The 16,959-nt window shown below is 37.2% G+C and overlaps 1 protein-coding gene across 1 annotated transcript; it reads left to right on the top strand.

The window, feature by feature from the left end:
- Nucleotides 1–1,575: 1,575 nt before the first annotated feature.
- On the top strand, nt 1,576–16,066 carry LOC113031547 (sialic acid-binding Ig-like lectin 5). The gene is made up of 8 exons (XM_080308273.1): nt 1,576–1,621; nt 1,868–2,209; nt 2,365–2,676; nt 8,228–8,491; nt 12,538–12,846; nt 13,755–13,830; nt 14,250–14,343; nt 14,459–16,066. The coding sequence occupies exons 1-8, from the start codon at nt 1,576–1,578 to the stop codon at nt 14,888–14,890; spliced, it is 1,875 nt and encodes a 624-aa protein (XP_080164399.1). The 3' UTR covers nt 14,891–16,066.
- The last annotated feature ends 893 nt before the right edge of the window (nt 16,067–16,959 follow it).

Below are 16,959 nucleotides of genomic sequence, written 5' to 3'. Positions count from 1 at the left end.
TGTAAAGTGCTGTGGTGTTTTTAGCCCAGTCCAGTTTATTGTCAATGTGTACTCCAAGGTATTTATAGTCCTCCACAATGTCAACACTGACCCCCTGGATTGAAACAGGGGTCAAGTGTTTCCTGGTCTTCCTGAAGTCCACGATCAGTTCCTTGGTCTTTGCCACGTTGAGCTGCAGATGATTCTGCTCACACCACGTGACAAAGGAGTCGACCACAGCCCGGTACTCTGTCTCATCATCCCTGCTGATGCATCCAACCACCGCAGAGTCATCAGAAAACTTCTGAAGATGGCAGGTCTCTGTGCAGTGGCTGAAGTCTGTGGTGTAGAGGGTGAAGAGGAAGGGGGAGAGGACAGTCCCCTGTGGTGCCCCTGTGTTGCTAATCACCTTGTCAGACACACACTGTGGGAGACGTACATATTGTGGTCTTCCTGTCAGGTAATCAACAATCCAGGACACCAGAGAAGCATCCACCTGCATCGCTGCTAACTTATCACCCAGGAGGGTCGGCCTGATGGTGTTGAAAGCACTGGAAAAGTCTGCCAAAACTGCCAAAGATGAAAAACATTAAATTCAATTTCTGTAGGCTTTGATAGAAATTTTTATTTATCTGTGCACGTGACAGGTGAACACACCTATATTCATTAATAAGTAATATTGTACATATTATTTATTAATGAAATTTACACAACATCAGTCTTACTGTTACTGTTTTTAACTTTCAGTTTCTTGTTTAGAAAATAGAAACATTAATCTACTTTATTCCTTCAGCCAAATAGTGAACACTATTACTAAGTGAATAGAAATGTTTACAGCACATTCAGTGGTGCAAGACGTGTTGTGGAGATCATGGTCAGAAAAGAAGGTGTTACTGTTAACAGCCACTTCTGGTAAAAGCATCTATCTAATATTGACACTCATACTTTTGTGTTATTTCCTCTTTTTACATCGCTTCCTGAACAGTTCTTAAAAAACCTCACATATGTGGAAATGACTTCTCTATGAAGCTCGTAAGAATGTAAGTTTTTATATCTTAAATATGGAAGAAATATCAAGGTTTTATGCAAAGCTAACATTTCTATCATCCTTTGATTCACTGCGATTTAGATTAAACATCATATTTGTCGAGGAAAAAGTTCCACAGGGAAAAGGTGAAGGATTTTCTTTTTCTCTCGTCTATCATGTTTATGAACATAACTTTTTGAAATAAGAGCTCTACGCTGGTATCTTAGCAGATTTTTTGAGGCTGAATAATTATCCTCGTAGTGACAGTAGTTACATGCGAGCGCTGGGCTTTGCAAAATTACCATTACAGTCATTGTCACATATTTTAAAGATAATAATGAGCCCTGTTACTGAGTGAAAAAATGTGCTGTATCACGCTGTTATCTTGAGCTAACGCACTAAAAATATTCTCAAACATCATTTGAGAGTTTTAACAGAATACATAAAAAAATAATTTACTTCACTTTTCACCATAACAGCTTGTCACTGGTAATGTTTAACAAATAATCATGTAAATTGTTTCATGTGCAAACTTCAGACTCCTTTAAACGTCACTTTTTTGTAACAAGATGGCTGGAACTCTGACTTTTCTTCTCATTAGTTCTCTGCTGCAGGGTGAGTGAAAGAAAATCAGCATCATGTAAAGATTATTATTTAACATGAAACATCTACTAAACTACAAAGGGTGTCCATTTATTAGATATTTAACAGTAAAAATATTTAGCATTTGTACCTGAATTAAACACTGAAGTCCTAGCAGCAGTGATAACTGTGGATAAAGGCTGCAATAATTAAAACTGTACTGTTGCTGTAAATTACTGTTTGCATTTATTTTTTACAATTCATTGTGTTGTGTTTCAGGTGCACTGTGTAGAATATGGGAGGTCACTATGCCACAGAATATAAATGTTTTGAGAGGCTCCTGTGTGACCATCCCCTGCTCCTTTGATGTTGAGAGGAACCATAAAAATAACTTAGATGATTCATGTAAAGCATATTGGAGTAATTCAACTTCATTTAACAGTAAAAATGCAAAACTAAAGCCAACTAAAGAAATGACAGGAGACTTAAAAAAGAAAGACTGCACCACAACTTTCAATAATGCAAGTCTTCTTCAAAGTACTAAATATTACTTCAGACTGGAGTGTAATAATGCACTGACATACACTTTTACACAAGCTGGTGTAGATATTTCATTCATAGGTAAGTTTTTATATCCATATAAAGACAATTCATATGAATAAATGACACGAGTCAAGCTGCTTTGACTTCATTGTGAATTCACTGGATTTTACACAGAATATAAAAACCTGAAATTAATTACTGCTCATTTCTTTATTGGCTGATCTTTTTGCCAGATGATCCTCCCTCACCGACTCTGACTCCATCCACAGTGGAGGTGGAGGAGGGAGCCTCAGTGAGTCTGACGTGCTCTGCTCCAGCTCCATGTTGGTCTCATCCTCCAGCTCTGACATGGAGCCCTAACCTGGGTCAGAGTCAGGAGACACTGCAGGAGAATCAGGACAAAACTAAAGTCAGGACCTCTGTTATGAATTTCACTGCTTCTCACCTCCATCATGGAAATAAAATCTCCTGCACTGCTGTCTACCAGAAACAAGATGGTAGCCCTGATGTCACTGCTGAAACAAGTTTAACTCCTGATATTTCAAGTAAGTTTATTTGTCCTCTACTATAAATAATGTCACTGCTATTGACTTACTTTTCTTGGCTTTGTTCAAATTAGACATAAAACAGCTAGTAACATAATGATTTTAGTTATTCTGCAATCATGACTTCTCTGGGATTTGCAAAACATAATGGAAGACTTAAGCTCCTAAATGTTGATAAATATACAAACTTTTCCTTTCAATCAATCAATCAATCAATCAATCAATCAATCTTTATTTATAAAGCACTTTTCATACAAAAAATGTAGCACAAAGTGCTTTACATAGTTAAAAGTAGCCCCCCCCCCCCCCCCCCCCCCACACACACACACACACACACACACACGAACACTTAAAGAGTAAAAATTGGGCTGGGTTCGCACAAATTGATTTCGTTGATGTATGATTGTCTTAATGATTAAAGTCAACTGCAGGTCTTCCTTTCTGAGAATATATGACCTAAAATATCCAGTAAAACATACAATTTCCAAGCAATATTGTTTACTTCTGTAGGAACTCTCTAATACTGGCTTAGAATAAAACAATTCTACATGTAATGAGTCACATTTGACAATTTTTTAAAGTTTAAACTACAATTTTTATTTTTTGTCAAATTAACATGTAGGGTTTTTTAAAAAAAAAATAATTTATTAGTTATTTCACTTTACACATGTGTTTGTATACGTTTTTAATTTCACTCTGGTGCTCAAACTGGAAAGTATTTGCAGAGCAGTTTTACTTTTGTCACTTGGCTTTATGGTCTGTAGTGGCACGTTCCATTAACAATTCAGTCAGAGTGCAAAAGAAGCTGTGATGTCTGTCTTTCATAATATTAAAGTGAACAAATTACCTTTCAATTTCATTAATATTCCTACTTTATTGATTACATACCCTGACTATTATCCAAATAGAATTCTATTAGTATGATTGAATGGGGACACTGTGTACTGTGTGGAGTTTGCATATTCTTCCTGTCTGATTGGGTTCTGTCATGGCACTCTGGCTTCCTCCCACAGTTCAGAGATGTGCACAGGGTTTGGTTAACTAGTGATTGTTAGCTGCCCAGACTTGAGTATATGAGTGTCTCTATATGTTAGTTCAGTAACAGATTAGCAACTGGTCCAGGGTGTATCCTGCCTCCTGCCACATGTCAACTGGGACATGCTCCAGATCCCTAGCGACCCTGAACTGGAGAAGCAGAAAAAATGGAATCGACTGTAGTACAATATACCAATTATTGTAATGAAATTAAAAGCATTATCTTTTTCAGGTGGAACGTGGGGGATCACAATGCCACAGAATATAAATGTCGTGAGTGGATCCTGTGTGATCATCCCCTGCTTCTTTGACGTAGAGAAGAGCTATAAAAACATGTTAGATCATACATGTAGAGCATATTGGGACAATGGAGCTGCAAAACTGCTTGCAACTAAAGAAATGAGAGGAGACTTAACAAAGAAAGACTGCACCACAACTTTCAATAATGCAAGTCTTCTTCAAAGAAGTAAATACCTCTTCAGACTGGAGTGTAATAATGCACTGTTATACACTTTTAAACAAGCTGGTGTAGATATTTCATTCATAGGTAAGTTTTTATATCCATATAAAGACAATTCATGTGAATAAATGACACGAGTCAAGCTGCTTTGACTTTGACATTGTGAATTTACTGGATTTTACACAGCAAAAAAAACTCCTTAAATTAATTACTGCTCATTTCTTTATTGACTGATGAAAATATTTCTTCCCACCACAAGATCCTCCTTCACCGACTCTGACTCCATCCACACTGGAGGTGGAGGAGGGAGCCTCAGTGAGTCTGACGTGCTCTGCTCCAGCTCCAGCTCCATGTTGGTCTCATCCTCCAGCTCTGACATGGAGCCCTAACCTGGGTCAGAGTCAGGAGACACTGCAGGAGAATCAGGACAAAACTAAAGTCAGGACTTCTGTTATGAGTTTCAATGCTTCTCACCTCCATCATGGAAATAAAATCTCCTGCACTGCTGTCTACCAGAAACAAGATGGTAGCCCTGATGTCACTGCTGAAGCAAGTTTAACTCCTGATATTTCATGTGAGTTTATTTTTCTCTTCTCAAATGAAATAAATAGTAATAACGTTTAAATAGTGGTAGTAATGTATTTAGTAATAAATACAGTTATCTAGATCTGTTATTTATTCTCTGTAAGAGTAAAACTACATTTAGTCAGTCACATTTGACAGTTGCTTTTCATTTTGCAGTTTTCAGTTTCAGAGTTTCACTTACTATATATATTATCATGTATTTTCCCCAAGTTATGATATTTGTTTTGTGAATACACAACCAGTAAAACAGAATTATTAAAAAAACAAAATTCAGATAACTGTTATGTGATGTGAGAATGAGGCCCCAGTTCCAGACTCAGGCCACAGATAGTAAATAAAAAATCAACCTTTGTTCAGGTGTAGCAGAAAAATCCAGATGGTAGCCAATAATGTCTTTGAATGCAAACCAGGACAAATGTGAGTGAGAATATGAATATTCAACAGTTCAATGCAACAAAGAAATGTGGGTAGATAGAGGCAATAAATACACACTCATTAAATATGGATGATGAACACAACTGGGTAAAGTGGGACTGTAGCTCAGGGGAGGTGAGGTTGGTTGGCTTTAGCTCAGGAGGGGTGGCTGGGGTGGGTGTAGCTCAGGGCTGTGCAGAGATGTTTAAAGGGGCGGTGCTCAAAGTTAAAAAGGGGCACATAGAACCAGGCTGAAGCCACACCCACCAACCATCAGGAATCTAATATGGAACATCATCATACTATATCACTGTCATCAGGTGGGGACAGTGCAAAGCAAACTTAGCCCATGTTTTACCTGATGGGTACAATGTTGTTGTTGAGGGGTTGCTGCTGCTCCTGCTGCTGATAGTACTGGAGGGCAGGGCTGTGCTGATCTGAGACTGTAAAAAGTCCATATGAGAAATGGTTGCTGATTAAACAAGTGTCATGAAATAATAATAAAATGCAAAGATTGGTGACAGCGCTTGGAACCACAAGGCAACAAAACTGTGAGAAATAAACTAGGCTCTATTGCACTAATCTATTATTTAATTATCCACACTTAACAACTCTTGCACCTAATCTATAATAAAGTAATGATAGAAAAATGTTAAAGAACCAAAACATTGTGTTTATTATTATTATTATACTTGAATACCTTTGCAGTGGAACAGCTGGTACATGTGTTATTGATACCTGTGCTCTTTTTAATGTAGCTGGTGAGAGATCCACTGCCTCACACAACTCCTTTTAACACTGTTTCCTCCTCATGTCCTTACAGGGCATGTCTGGACAATATCACATCATGAGTTATAATTTAAAAAATCTATACTCATAAAAAACCTTCTCCAGAATACTGTATATACTATGGCCACAAGTTTGCATCATGGTGTTGATCCAGAATAATTCCCTCATTATTTATTCCTAGTGCTATAATAATAAAGGGATGAAAATAAACAAATTAAGTAATAAACATGAATTTATGAGGATTCAATTTGTTTGACTGTACACTCTGTGCAGGCAGAAAGCTTATTAAATGTTTAAACTGTAAAGATACAATAATTTTGTAAAATCAGCATTTTGTCATATTTGAAATATAAATCTAATATATTTTGTTTCTTAATGTATTTTCTTTAATAACATAGGGTGTGTTTTTTTAAAAATCATAATTGTAATAATCCATAATTATTTGGATATGTGTTTTAGATTCTGTTCAGTGAAATATAAGCCCTCCAGGAAGGCAGGAAAAGCCCTGTAACTTACTTTAAAACTAAATATGTTCCCTGAAACAGTGGGCAGAGCTACAGACCCTTACCCAGTTAGCTGGCAGCTAATGACCAGCACTACTTGTGCAGTTAATAAAAGGACAGGTAATGTTTGTCGCGCTGTTGCACACACAGCACGCTCATCTATTTCAATTTGTCAGTTGTCACAAGACAACTTACCAACATGTCATAATAAGGTTCATCTCTGTGCTATAGACTATGTGTACGCTGTGAACGCATACTAGGTGTACGCTATACACCTACTAACTGGTTTTTGTTGCATCAGTCTGCGTCTCACATTTAATTCGCTTCTTCTACAGCTCTGTATATGGTAAGCCATTTCTGCCAAATATTGTGAGTTTTCTAACACGTCTGGTTAAGAAATGGCGTAAGAAATGCAGTTTAACGCCATGGGGAAGGCCCTGCATAGTTTCAAGAAAACAGCGTTTTAAACGCCTTCACAGCTGACACTGAACGCTGGAAAAAAACAGTTTTTAATCTGTCTTTGAATGCCATTTTTTGCTGAGTGGTGTTCAAAGACAGGTAGAAATGTGTTTTTTTTCTGCCGTTCAGAAAGGGCGTTTAAGACGCCACTTCCTGGTGTAAAATACGGTATTCTGTCAGGTCAAAGCCATTAAACAGTGTTTTTTACGGCATTTCTTAACCAGACGTGTTAGAAAACTCGCGTAGAAAACTCGTGGCTGAAATGGCTTGTCATATGGACACCGCTCAAACAGCAAAAAATGTGCGTCCTGCCTCAAAACACATCCTACCCAATGTTTCTGCGCAGACGCGCTGCATGCATAAAACACACATAAAACAATTGCCTCAAGAAAAGGGCATTTGGGACACCCATCAGGAAAGGGGCAGGTGCTCAAGCCCTTCCTCGCACGTGCCTGGTGTAGCTCAGAAGGTAGAGCAGGTTATCTACTATTTGGAAGGTTGGCATGCAGACTGGAGCCAATTTGCACACCAAATATCCTCGGGTAACGATATTTAGATAAGCTGTTATCCGATGAACAAAACACTTTCGATGTTATTTTAGTTAGAAAACACTTAAACATAAATTAGGTGAATGGATGAGGCATGTTGTATGAAGCGGTTTAAGTTGAGTAGAATAGTGGTATGTAAGAACCAGGGCATTTATCATTTCCATGGGGACCAAACTCTAAATAAGACACAGAGAAAAAGAAGTATCAAAAAAGTCCACCATCTGGCTGGAGCCTTTCTATGTGGTGTTTCTCTTCCCACCCACAGAAGGAGGGGTGGGTTTACTGGAGATTCTAAAATTGCCCACAGGACAGAATCACTGTCTGTGTCAGTGTACACTGCCTCTCACCCAGTGGCATTTGGGCTAGGCTCCAACCCCCCTGGAAGATGATGAATGGGTAGTTTTTGACACTCAGTAAAAAGAAGTATAAAGTTGGTGAAGTGACTGTAAGTTGCATTGTTCAGTCAGTCAATATAAAGACAAAGAAAAATCATTTTTATTGGATACATCAGTATTTAGAAAGAAAGGGCCAAAGCAACTTCTTACTATCACTCTACAAATTTTCTTGATTAAAGAAAAAATCAGTAAATGTGTGCGGTTTGCTCCCTTCTCTCCTGTTTGGTGTTAGATGTGTATGAGTTATTAATTTAATGGGAAAAAATATATATTAAAGGCATTGTACCCAATTTATAAACACTACTTCTGCAAAGAAAACTGTCTTAACATTTTAGTTTGTATGTTTTATTCCTTAATTTTCAGATTCACCTAAAAACATTACAGTTTCAGTCAGTCCTTCTGGTCCAGTACCAGAGAACAGCAATGTGAGTCTGACCTGCAGCAGTAATGCCAACCCAGCAGTGAGGAACTACACCTGGTACAGAGCTGATGGAGACCAGGAGACATTTATCGGAACAGGAACCAGTTTAAACATTCAAGTCTCCAGAGATAGACGGACATTTTTCTGCAAGGCTGAAAATAAGATTGGAGTTGGACGTTCCAGCAGCATTCAAATAGATGTTCAGTGTAAATATCATATTTCACATCTGCTTTACATATCATCAGTATAACCCAGCATCAAGGATTCAGACCATTAGAACTGGAATTTACACACTGAGCTTTTTGAATAGTCTAGAAATAAAAAACCAATGCATTTTTGCAGAAAAAAGTAAAAGCATACACACAGCATTTCCAAAAGTCTTTGCCCCTCTGCCCACCCACATATAACTAGAATGACATTTGATTCTCAATTTAAAAAAGGTTACTGTATTTTTTTGGACTATAAGATGCACCGGTATATACGGTGCACTGTCAACAAACGTGTCTGTTTTCATGAATAAGGCACACTGAATTATAAGGCGCATTAAGCAAAACAACACGGTCAGATAAGTCAAACTTTACTCAACTCATTCTTCTTGCTTCCTCCACTTCTGTACCATTGATTCATTAATGTTGAATTCTCTTGCAGCTGCTCTATTCCCATGTTGTTGCAGTATATTAATGAGTAACCTCGTATTGTGGATGGATTATCTCAGTTGTTCTCCTGACTAAAGTTTGGTCTGTTTACAGTATCCTGTCATGCGATTGCATTTCTCCCTAACCTTTGGGAACCCTCACATTAACTTTTATCGAGTGGAACAAAGTTAGCATTCATCCCCCAGCTTCACTGCATTTATGTTATGCTAACATAGCTGTGTTGCTAGCAATCACATAGCACATCATTATATAGTCCAACTTCAGTAACCCTACAAAAGTCACTGCGGTTGAGTTTTCTGTCTTCGTTTATGTTGGAAGTGATGGCAGAGCTGTACGTTTTAATTTTTTCAGAAATCTTTCAGTCAGAACATGGTAATATCATCTTTAGGTGGAAACTAGCAAGCTAACTTCTTGCTAACTTCTAACTGCGTTAAATTTAATAAATTCTGTTTTCATGGATGCCTGGATGTTAAACTTAATTGTTAGACCTGGTAAAACAGAAACACTGATAATTTTATTAAAGATAAAAGAATTTAGACCGTTTATAACTCTCAATGATGTTGCAGTGTTCTTCAACTTTGGGACCTGAAGCAGACAGAGTTCTGGACCCAGATTACTCCGCTAGGCTCCTAACTACAGTAGCTGTGATGCTCTAACAGTCCATCAAGCGGTGCAGCTTCGTAGCTTAGCAAAGTCGTACAAAAACATTTTTTGACAGATTTTTGAGCGCCGTGTACCACATAAAATCTGTTCGAGGTCAGTAAGCACAACCAGAATTCATACATAAGCGCATTGTCAATTCCTGAGAAAAATAAAGGATTTTAAGTGCGCCTTATATGCGGAAAATATGGAGTATGATATAGGGTTGCCAACTCCCTGAAAAATAAATAAGGGACACCTTGTGGCAACCCAGTTCACCCTTCCCAGTGTGGTGAATTTTGTAGCTCTTTTTTTTGTGTGTGAAATTATTTTTTAACCATTTGAGTTGAATTTGATTTAAGCAGATGCATATTCTTTGTGATATGACCATATGGGAAACAAATGATCATTTAGCCATTTATTTTTAGCTCAAAATGACAACATTAACACAGTAAAACAGGTCTCTTTCTTAAACAGAAGCCTGTCATGCTTAACTTTTGAGAATATAAGTAAATCTTTCTTTAAAAGAACTCTGTCCTGCTTAACTTAAAATTATATAAATTAATAGAAAACAATAGAATGAAAAATATTCCTGTAACTGTGCACATATAGTGCATTTAGTACAATTGGCTTCAGTTGAGGTATTATTTCAGCTTTTCTAATGCTAATCAGCTGCTCCTGTTTGTAAACCCACTTGTTCCCATGATTACGCATCTTAACTCATCATCATTATTAATCTATGTATTACTTTTATGTATTAGTCATCTATTTGTTGTAATCATCTATCCTTGCAGTTGTTTATTAAACAAAATAAATTATATTATCTTCTGGCCACATAGCGCTGATATTCACTGCACATGCCCATAATAACCTTAACCAGAGGGTTTAAAAAAACAAACCAGTGTTTACATACCATATTTGCTTCTGTCGTGGCCTGGTGGGCAAAAAATTGGTTAAGGGTTGCCCGAGCTTTCATGCCCCTCATGTTCTTCATGTGCCCACCACTAGAAGCATGCCTATGGAAAAAGTGCGCCGGCACACAGTGCAGTGCGCTTTAAAGGTGTTATCGTGCATTTTCCCAGCCAGGTGTTTTCCTTTTCCCATTCCTCCCTGTACTTTTGCAGCCTTTTTTTTTCCTTTCTCTGAGGGGAACAAACATTGCTGCTCTAATGCTGGGCTTACGTTGTGCGATTTTTGGCCCATTTTGAGACGATTTTTGAGTCGTGTGACCGATTTGGTGATCGGCCCGATTTTGGCCTTCATCGTGCATCGTGTAGTATACGTGGGGTAAGGAGAAGCGATTAACACCTCACGACCAGCTCCCGATCATCAATCGCTCATGAGGGTGTCACCACAGCCGCTCACACTGCTCACGCGCAAACACGTAAACGTCGGTGAAAAAGACGGAGCAGTGAAAAAATCGCACAGTGTCTGCCCAGCTTACGTCTGAGACTTGCACCACAGTGTCAGCGTTTGTTTCCCTGTTGGCCATGCTTGTTGTTGTGGTCATCTGTTGTCTTCCGGTATTTTCGCCGTAAGCGACCTTTCCTCGACCAATGAGATGAGCGGTAATCTGAATTGTCACACTCGAATTGTCATAAGTGTGCTGTCAGCTCATTGGTCACAAAGCAGGAGAGGGGCTGGGAATTATGCTTTCAAACAAAGCGTTAATTCCATAAACATTTATAGACTACTTTTGATTCTCACTGTATTACGGGACAAAGTGCGTCCCTTATTAGCTCAATACGGGACGTGTACTTTTGTTTCTAAATACGGGACGATTCCGTTTTTTAAGGGACGGTTGGCAACCCTAGTATGATATGATGTAGGCCAACTCTTTGTAGCTATAATAGTTTCAACTCTTCTGAGAAGACTTTCCACCAGGTTTAGAAGTGTGTTTATAACTATCACAGCCATAACAGGGCAAGAGCAGCACACCCTGGACAGATCGCCCGTCTGTCACAGTGCCAACACAGAGAAACAGACAACCATTCAGACTAACATTCACACCTATGAGCAATAACTGTATGTCTTTGGACTGTGAGAGGAAGCCAGAGTACTTGGAGAAAACCCTCGCAGACACAGGGAAAACATGCAAAGTTACTGTTAAAATACACACATACGACTTAATGATAGGTAGTGTAATACCCAACATACAGTGCATCACTAATTTTCATGTTTCAATACTTAATTTTCAGATTCACCTGAAAACATCACAGTTTCAGTCAGTCCTTCTGGTCCAGTACCAGAGAACAGCAATGTGAGTCTGACCTGCAGCACTAATGCCAACCCAGCAGTGAGGAACTACATGTGGTACAGAGCTGATGGAGACCAGGAGACTTTAATTGGAACAGGAACTAGTTTAAACATTCAAGTCTTCAGAAACAGACGGACATTTTTCTGCAAGGCTGAAAATAAGCTTGGAGTTGAACGTTCTAATGTGACTCAGCTTGAGATTCATTGTATGTATCTCAAAATTAAATTATACTATTTTTGTTAGAAATTGTAACAACACATTAGTGTTTTCCATTTTTCTGACATTTTTGGTTATCTCCAGTAAGCATCCTTGATAGCCAAATATTGTAGCACAGACTAAAAATATACCCCTTCATAACAAAACAACCTTCGGCAGTAAAACAAGACAATCTTTGCAGTATGATTTTTTGAAATAAATCTAAAAAGTCTGCACATACTTTAATAAAGTCTGTGTTGGGCAATGCATTATGTAGATCTGTTTTTTGCACAGGTTAAAACTATTTCAAGAGCAATAAAACACTCCTGATAATGATAAGTATTGCAAGTATGTTCAGAAAGGACTTCAGTTTGAGACATGACCATCTTTACACACAGCATTTTACCGGTCACTTTGTCAGTTAATTTTTTTAGTAATTTTTGCAAATATTTTTCAATCATCAAGGTTATTTTTACTGACTCCTCTCACTTTCTTTCAATGACAGTTCTTCCACAGATCCTGTTTTCATCAGATTGTGTTAAAACTGCAAGTCAAGTTAACTGTTCCTGTGACACTGACGGAAACCCTTCCCCTGCTGTACAGTGGTATTTGAATGGAGAACCTGTCAATCAGTCTGGTGGATTTGAAATATTCAGTGAGACTCTAAACATCACAGTTCACAGGAGCTCCTTCATTCTGAGTCAACCACATGTGAAGCATTTTTCCACCCTGCTCTGCCGTAGCTTCAACTCTCTGGGATCTGCCAGTCAACAATTTTGTATGAGCAAGTTTAAAAGCTCTGCAGAACCTCAAGGTTTGTATTTGGTGCAACTGTAAATACTCTTGTTTAACCCACATACATGATGCAGTGGAGATCAAGGAGATTTGATACCTTAGTTACTGATATCCTGTGCTCTACAAAGCCAGTTAAGAGATATTGTCAGGATTTTCCCCCCTAAATGTTAGTATTCATTTACAGTAAATTCACTGTCAATAACTTTAGGAATTCCACTAATCCACACAAGCAGTTAGGGATGGGTTAATCCAGCTACAGTCGACTCACTACCAGTTTCATAAAATATGGAATGTTTTGAAGTACATTTATATCATTGGTATTGTGCTAACACACTCCTGAATGTTCAGGACCAGCAAACTGCCACAAACATCTGCTTTTATAAACATGTTCACGCTTGCTGATGGTCATTAAATGAAGTTTAATAATCAAGTGCATGATTATCAGCATCTGGCTGCTACCTATTCTTGTGATTCCTATGGAAGCAGTAAGAGTGCACAGTTTTACACACCGCTTCTGAAATTTGGATTAGTCTTTGTTCAGTAATGACACAGTATACCATGTTATGTTTTGTAGTTCAGCTGAGGCTGTATATATGTAATTTTAAGACCTGGTAAAGAGCAGGTGATTTTCAAAAAAAAATCCAATATTTAAAACCTTGGAATTTGAAATAAGTTTGTTTTACCACATAATTTTTGAGTAATATGGCTAATTAACCCTCTGGGCTCTATGGTGGCTAGTTTTGGCCACGAACAAGCTGAAAGGGTAGTAATGTTGAACAAACCCAGAGGGTTTAAAAAAACAAAAAACATTATGTATGTCATGCATACAATTAAAAATTAAGTAGGGTGATTTTTTTATGTATTTATTTTATTTTTTTTACATGGTATTTTTTTATATTTATTTTTATTTTGTTTTTTTAGGTTCAGTTCTGTATCCAGCGATCGTCTCCACTCTTGTATTGTTACTATTAGTACTAATGTGTGTTCTGCTGTTTTTTATCAGGTATGTACACAATTTGGTACTTAAAATTGTTCAAACTACCCACAGCATTTACTATTTACTAAGTTGTATTTGGCCTGATTTTCTGTGATCTTTAACTGAATACTGATACTGTGCAACTACTGTGTATATTTACGCTTGATCCATCAGAAAACATACTCAACATTGGTAACAACACTGACTAACTTTAACATCAGTCTGAGCTGTTTATTGGACAGTTCATGTCTAAAAACACTGACATTATATGTTTTCATTTTCAAGACCTCTGTATGTTAACATTCAGATTAGTTTTCACATAGCAAGCTGTAATACACCACTATATATCATCATGAGTTTATCCTGTGAACTAAAAAGTGAGCAGTGAAAAACTGCAGTGTATGCTTTGTAAAAATATATATTTGATATTTTACTTTATTTTTCAGGACTCAGACGAATCACTGTAAGCCGAAAGTTGGGTTAATAGATGAAAACAACACAGTTGCGATGATTCAGCCTCCGACTGAAGAAGGAAATGAGGTACTTTAACTTTATTTTTAAGGCTTTTTTAAAGGTGTGATACTTTTACATTTACACAAGAATGAATAGATGATCTTCACCGGAATGTTCACTGAAATTTACTATGCAATTTTAGGCACCAAACACAACAGAAGAGAGCATTTATGCAAATGTTGAAAGGTTGAGAGAGGCAGGCGTTGTTGACCCTAAAGTAGTTGCTGAGCCAAGTAGCACCAACTTGCCAAGCGCTGAGCCAGTGGGTGCAAGAGGAAGCAAAAACTCTGAGAACAAAGGCGACAAGTGTGAAGCAATTTACTCTAGTGTGAACTGGAAGACCAAGAGCAAGAAAAAGAAGGAAGAAACCTCTGTGGACTTGAATTCACCTGGTAGCTATTATCTGGAGGAGGAGAAGTGCATTGTGGAGGGAATTAACAGAAATTTTGTGAGCAATGCACTAGAGATGGGAGGCCTGTATGATGAAGTGGGGGGTAAGAATGTGAAAAAGGAAGTGGACTGTGAATATGCCCAGGTAAAATTTAAAGACAAGACTGAAAAGAAAAAGAAGTAAACTTCTGTTTTGTTGAGCTTACTGCTAAAAACATAGCTGTCCAGCTGCACATGTGTAGCTCGCTGCATTTAGTCACACTATGATAAAAACATTTAAGATAGGAATAGAAATACAATTACATACCCTTTAATGATTAGCCTTTGAATAGTTACCAAGAAATATTTTTTGTTGTGTAAATATACCATTGCTTAACTGGCTCTCATATGTACCAGTGCACAGCCATCTTCTTTTGTGTGCGTTTATTATTGAATCTGGCACAATATCTCTGTTTGAAGACACTGCTTCAAACAGTAAAATATTAGGTTAAAGCTCAGGAGCCAACTTATAACTCCTTAGTGACTATGCCTGTCACTGCAAATTTCAGACCTTTGTTTAGGAACCTGTGCTAGACCCACTGATTTGTAGTTCCACGGAATATCATTTGTTGGTAAAAGAGCAAAAAGACCAGACTTTTTGTTAATAAGGTGTTTTTTTTAATTAAAAATTTTGTATGTCATGTGATGACATTGTGTCATCATTCTGTCTCAAAATAAAAAGTCTGAGACATAATAAACAAAATTATATATCATAAACCATGAGGAGAAGCGCGAGGATCAGCAGACACTTTGACATGAAACTGTAGGAAAGACAGAATTGTCACTCACAGTAGCTGTGGTATTGTGTACAGAAGTAAAATTTGTTTGTATATTTACAAAATATTAGTGTGTTTACAGTGTTTTGATGTTATAAGACAGCCAGAAATATATCGCTCATAAAAATATTATGAGCGATAATTAAACACAACATAATCACAATTGCTTTTATTTTGGCAAACATTTTCAAAAATGAAGTACAGCTGTGAGATTTGTCTTTTATGAATATGTAGTTTCATTTTCTTTTATGGGTAGCTATTCATTTACATACAAAGTAGCTATTGGGTGACCCACTGGTAGCATATGCATAAAAGTGTATCTATCTAGTTGGTTTTGTTCTTTTTGTATGCTCCATATTAACATCCTTTTGGCAAGCTTAACATAATTCCACTGGCTAGCTGCATATTATATTGTATTATTGATTTAGGGTTCACTTCAATTATCATTTAGGGCCTAAATCCTTACAGCATGTTAGATGCATCTAACCTTTGAGGCCATGCTTTAAAATTGAATGTACAACAAATATTAAAAAACTTTCATCTTCCTTCCAGTTCCTGTCTTTCTTATATCTTCTTTCAGATAGTGTTGCATATTGACATTAAATACAGCAGCTGTAGCTTTAACTAACAGACAATTTGACAAATTGTGCCGACACAATTTGCATGTATACTGAATTTTCAGGTGCTTGAAAAGTTGCATTTGGAATTACCCAACTCTTTAACTTATTAAAGAAAAAGACTGAAACAGACAAATTAAATGATGAATGTTTGTCATGAGTGAAAGGAAAAACAAAAAGGTTCCCATCATGTTTAATACCATAAACAGCACGTTCAGACACAAGATATACTGCAGAGATGAGAGTGAGAAAATTAGGTGGTACTGTTTATAGCCCCTTCTGGCAATGTTTCTTAACATTCACACTTTTTGTGCGAGTTCCTCCTATCACTTTTTTAAACACCTTTTTAAAAATGTAACCTCATTTTGCCCATGCACTCATCGTCGGAATGAACATTATGGTAATTCTGGGCATTTTAATGATTTCTGTGAACTGTTCTTTTTCCAGGGTGGAACAATTGTACAGCATACATATTTAATAACTTTTAAAGAACAAAAATGGGTGCCCAAGATGAAATTTATTTTGGATCTTCTGAAATCCACACATGGTCCAAAGCATAGTATACTTTGGACCATGTATACTATACTTTGGACCACTGTGTTAATACTTACACAGTAAGTATTTAGAAAAAAAGTGGGTTTTATTTACACACAAAATGAAAAAAATATACAAAATGAACTAACAATACAGGTCCCTTAAAAAAGGTCAAATAAATATAACTAAACTTAAGCCAAAAACAGCAACTTGCAAACAAAACTAACCTAACCCACAAGAAACAAAGGGGACCTAAATCTTGGCTGATCAGACCAAGTTGACACATA

Source organism: Astatotilapia calliptera, chromosome 11 (assembly GCF_964374335.1).
Source record: "Astatotilapia calliptera chromosome 11, fAstCal68.1, whole genome shotgun sequence".
NCBI lineage: Eukaryota > Metazoa > Chordata > Actinopteri > Cichliformes > Cichlidae > Astatotilapia > Astatotilapia calliptera.
Note: the sequence above shows the minus strand (reverse complement) of the source record. Positions and strands in the feature narration are given on the sequence as shown.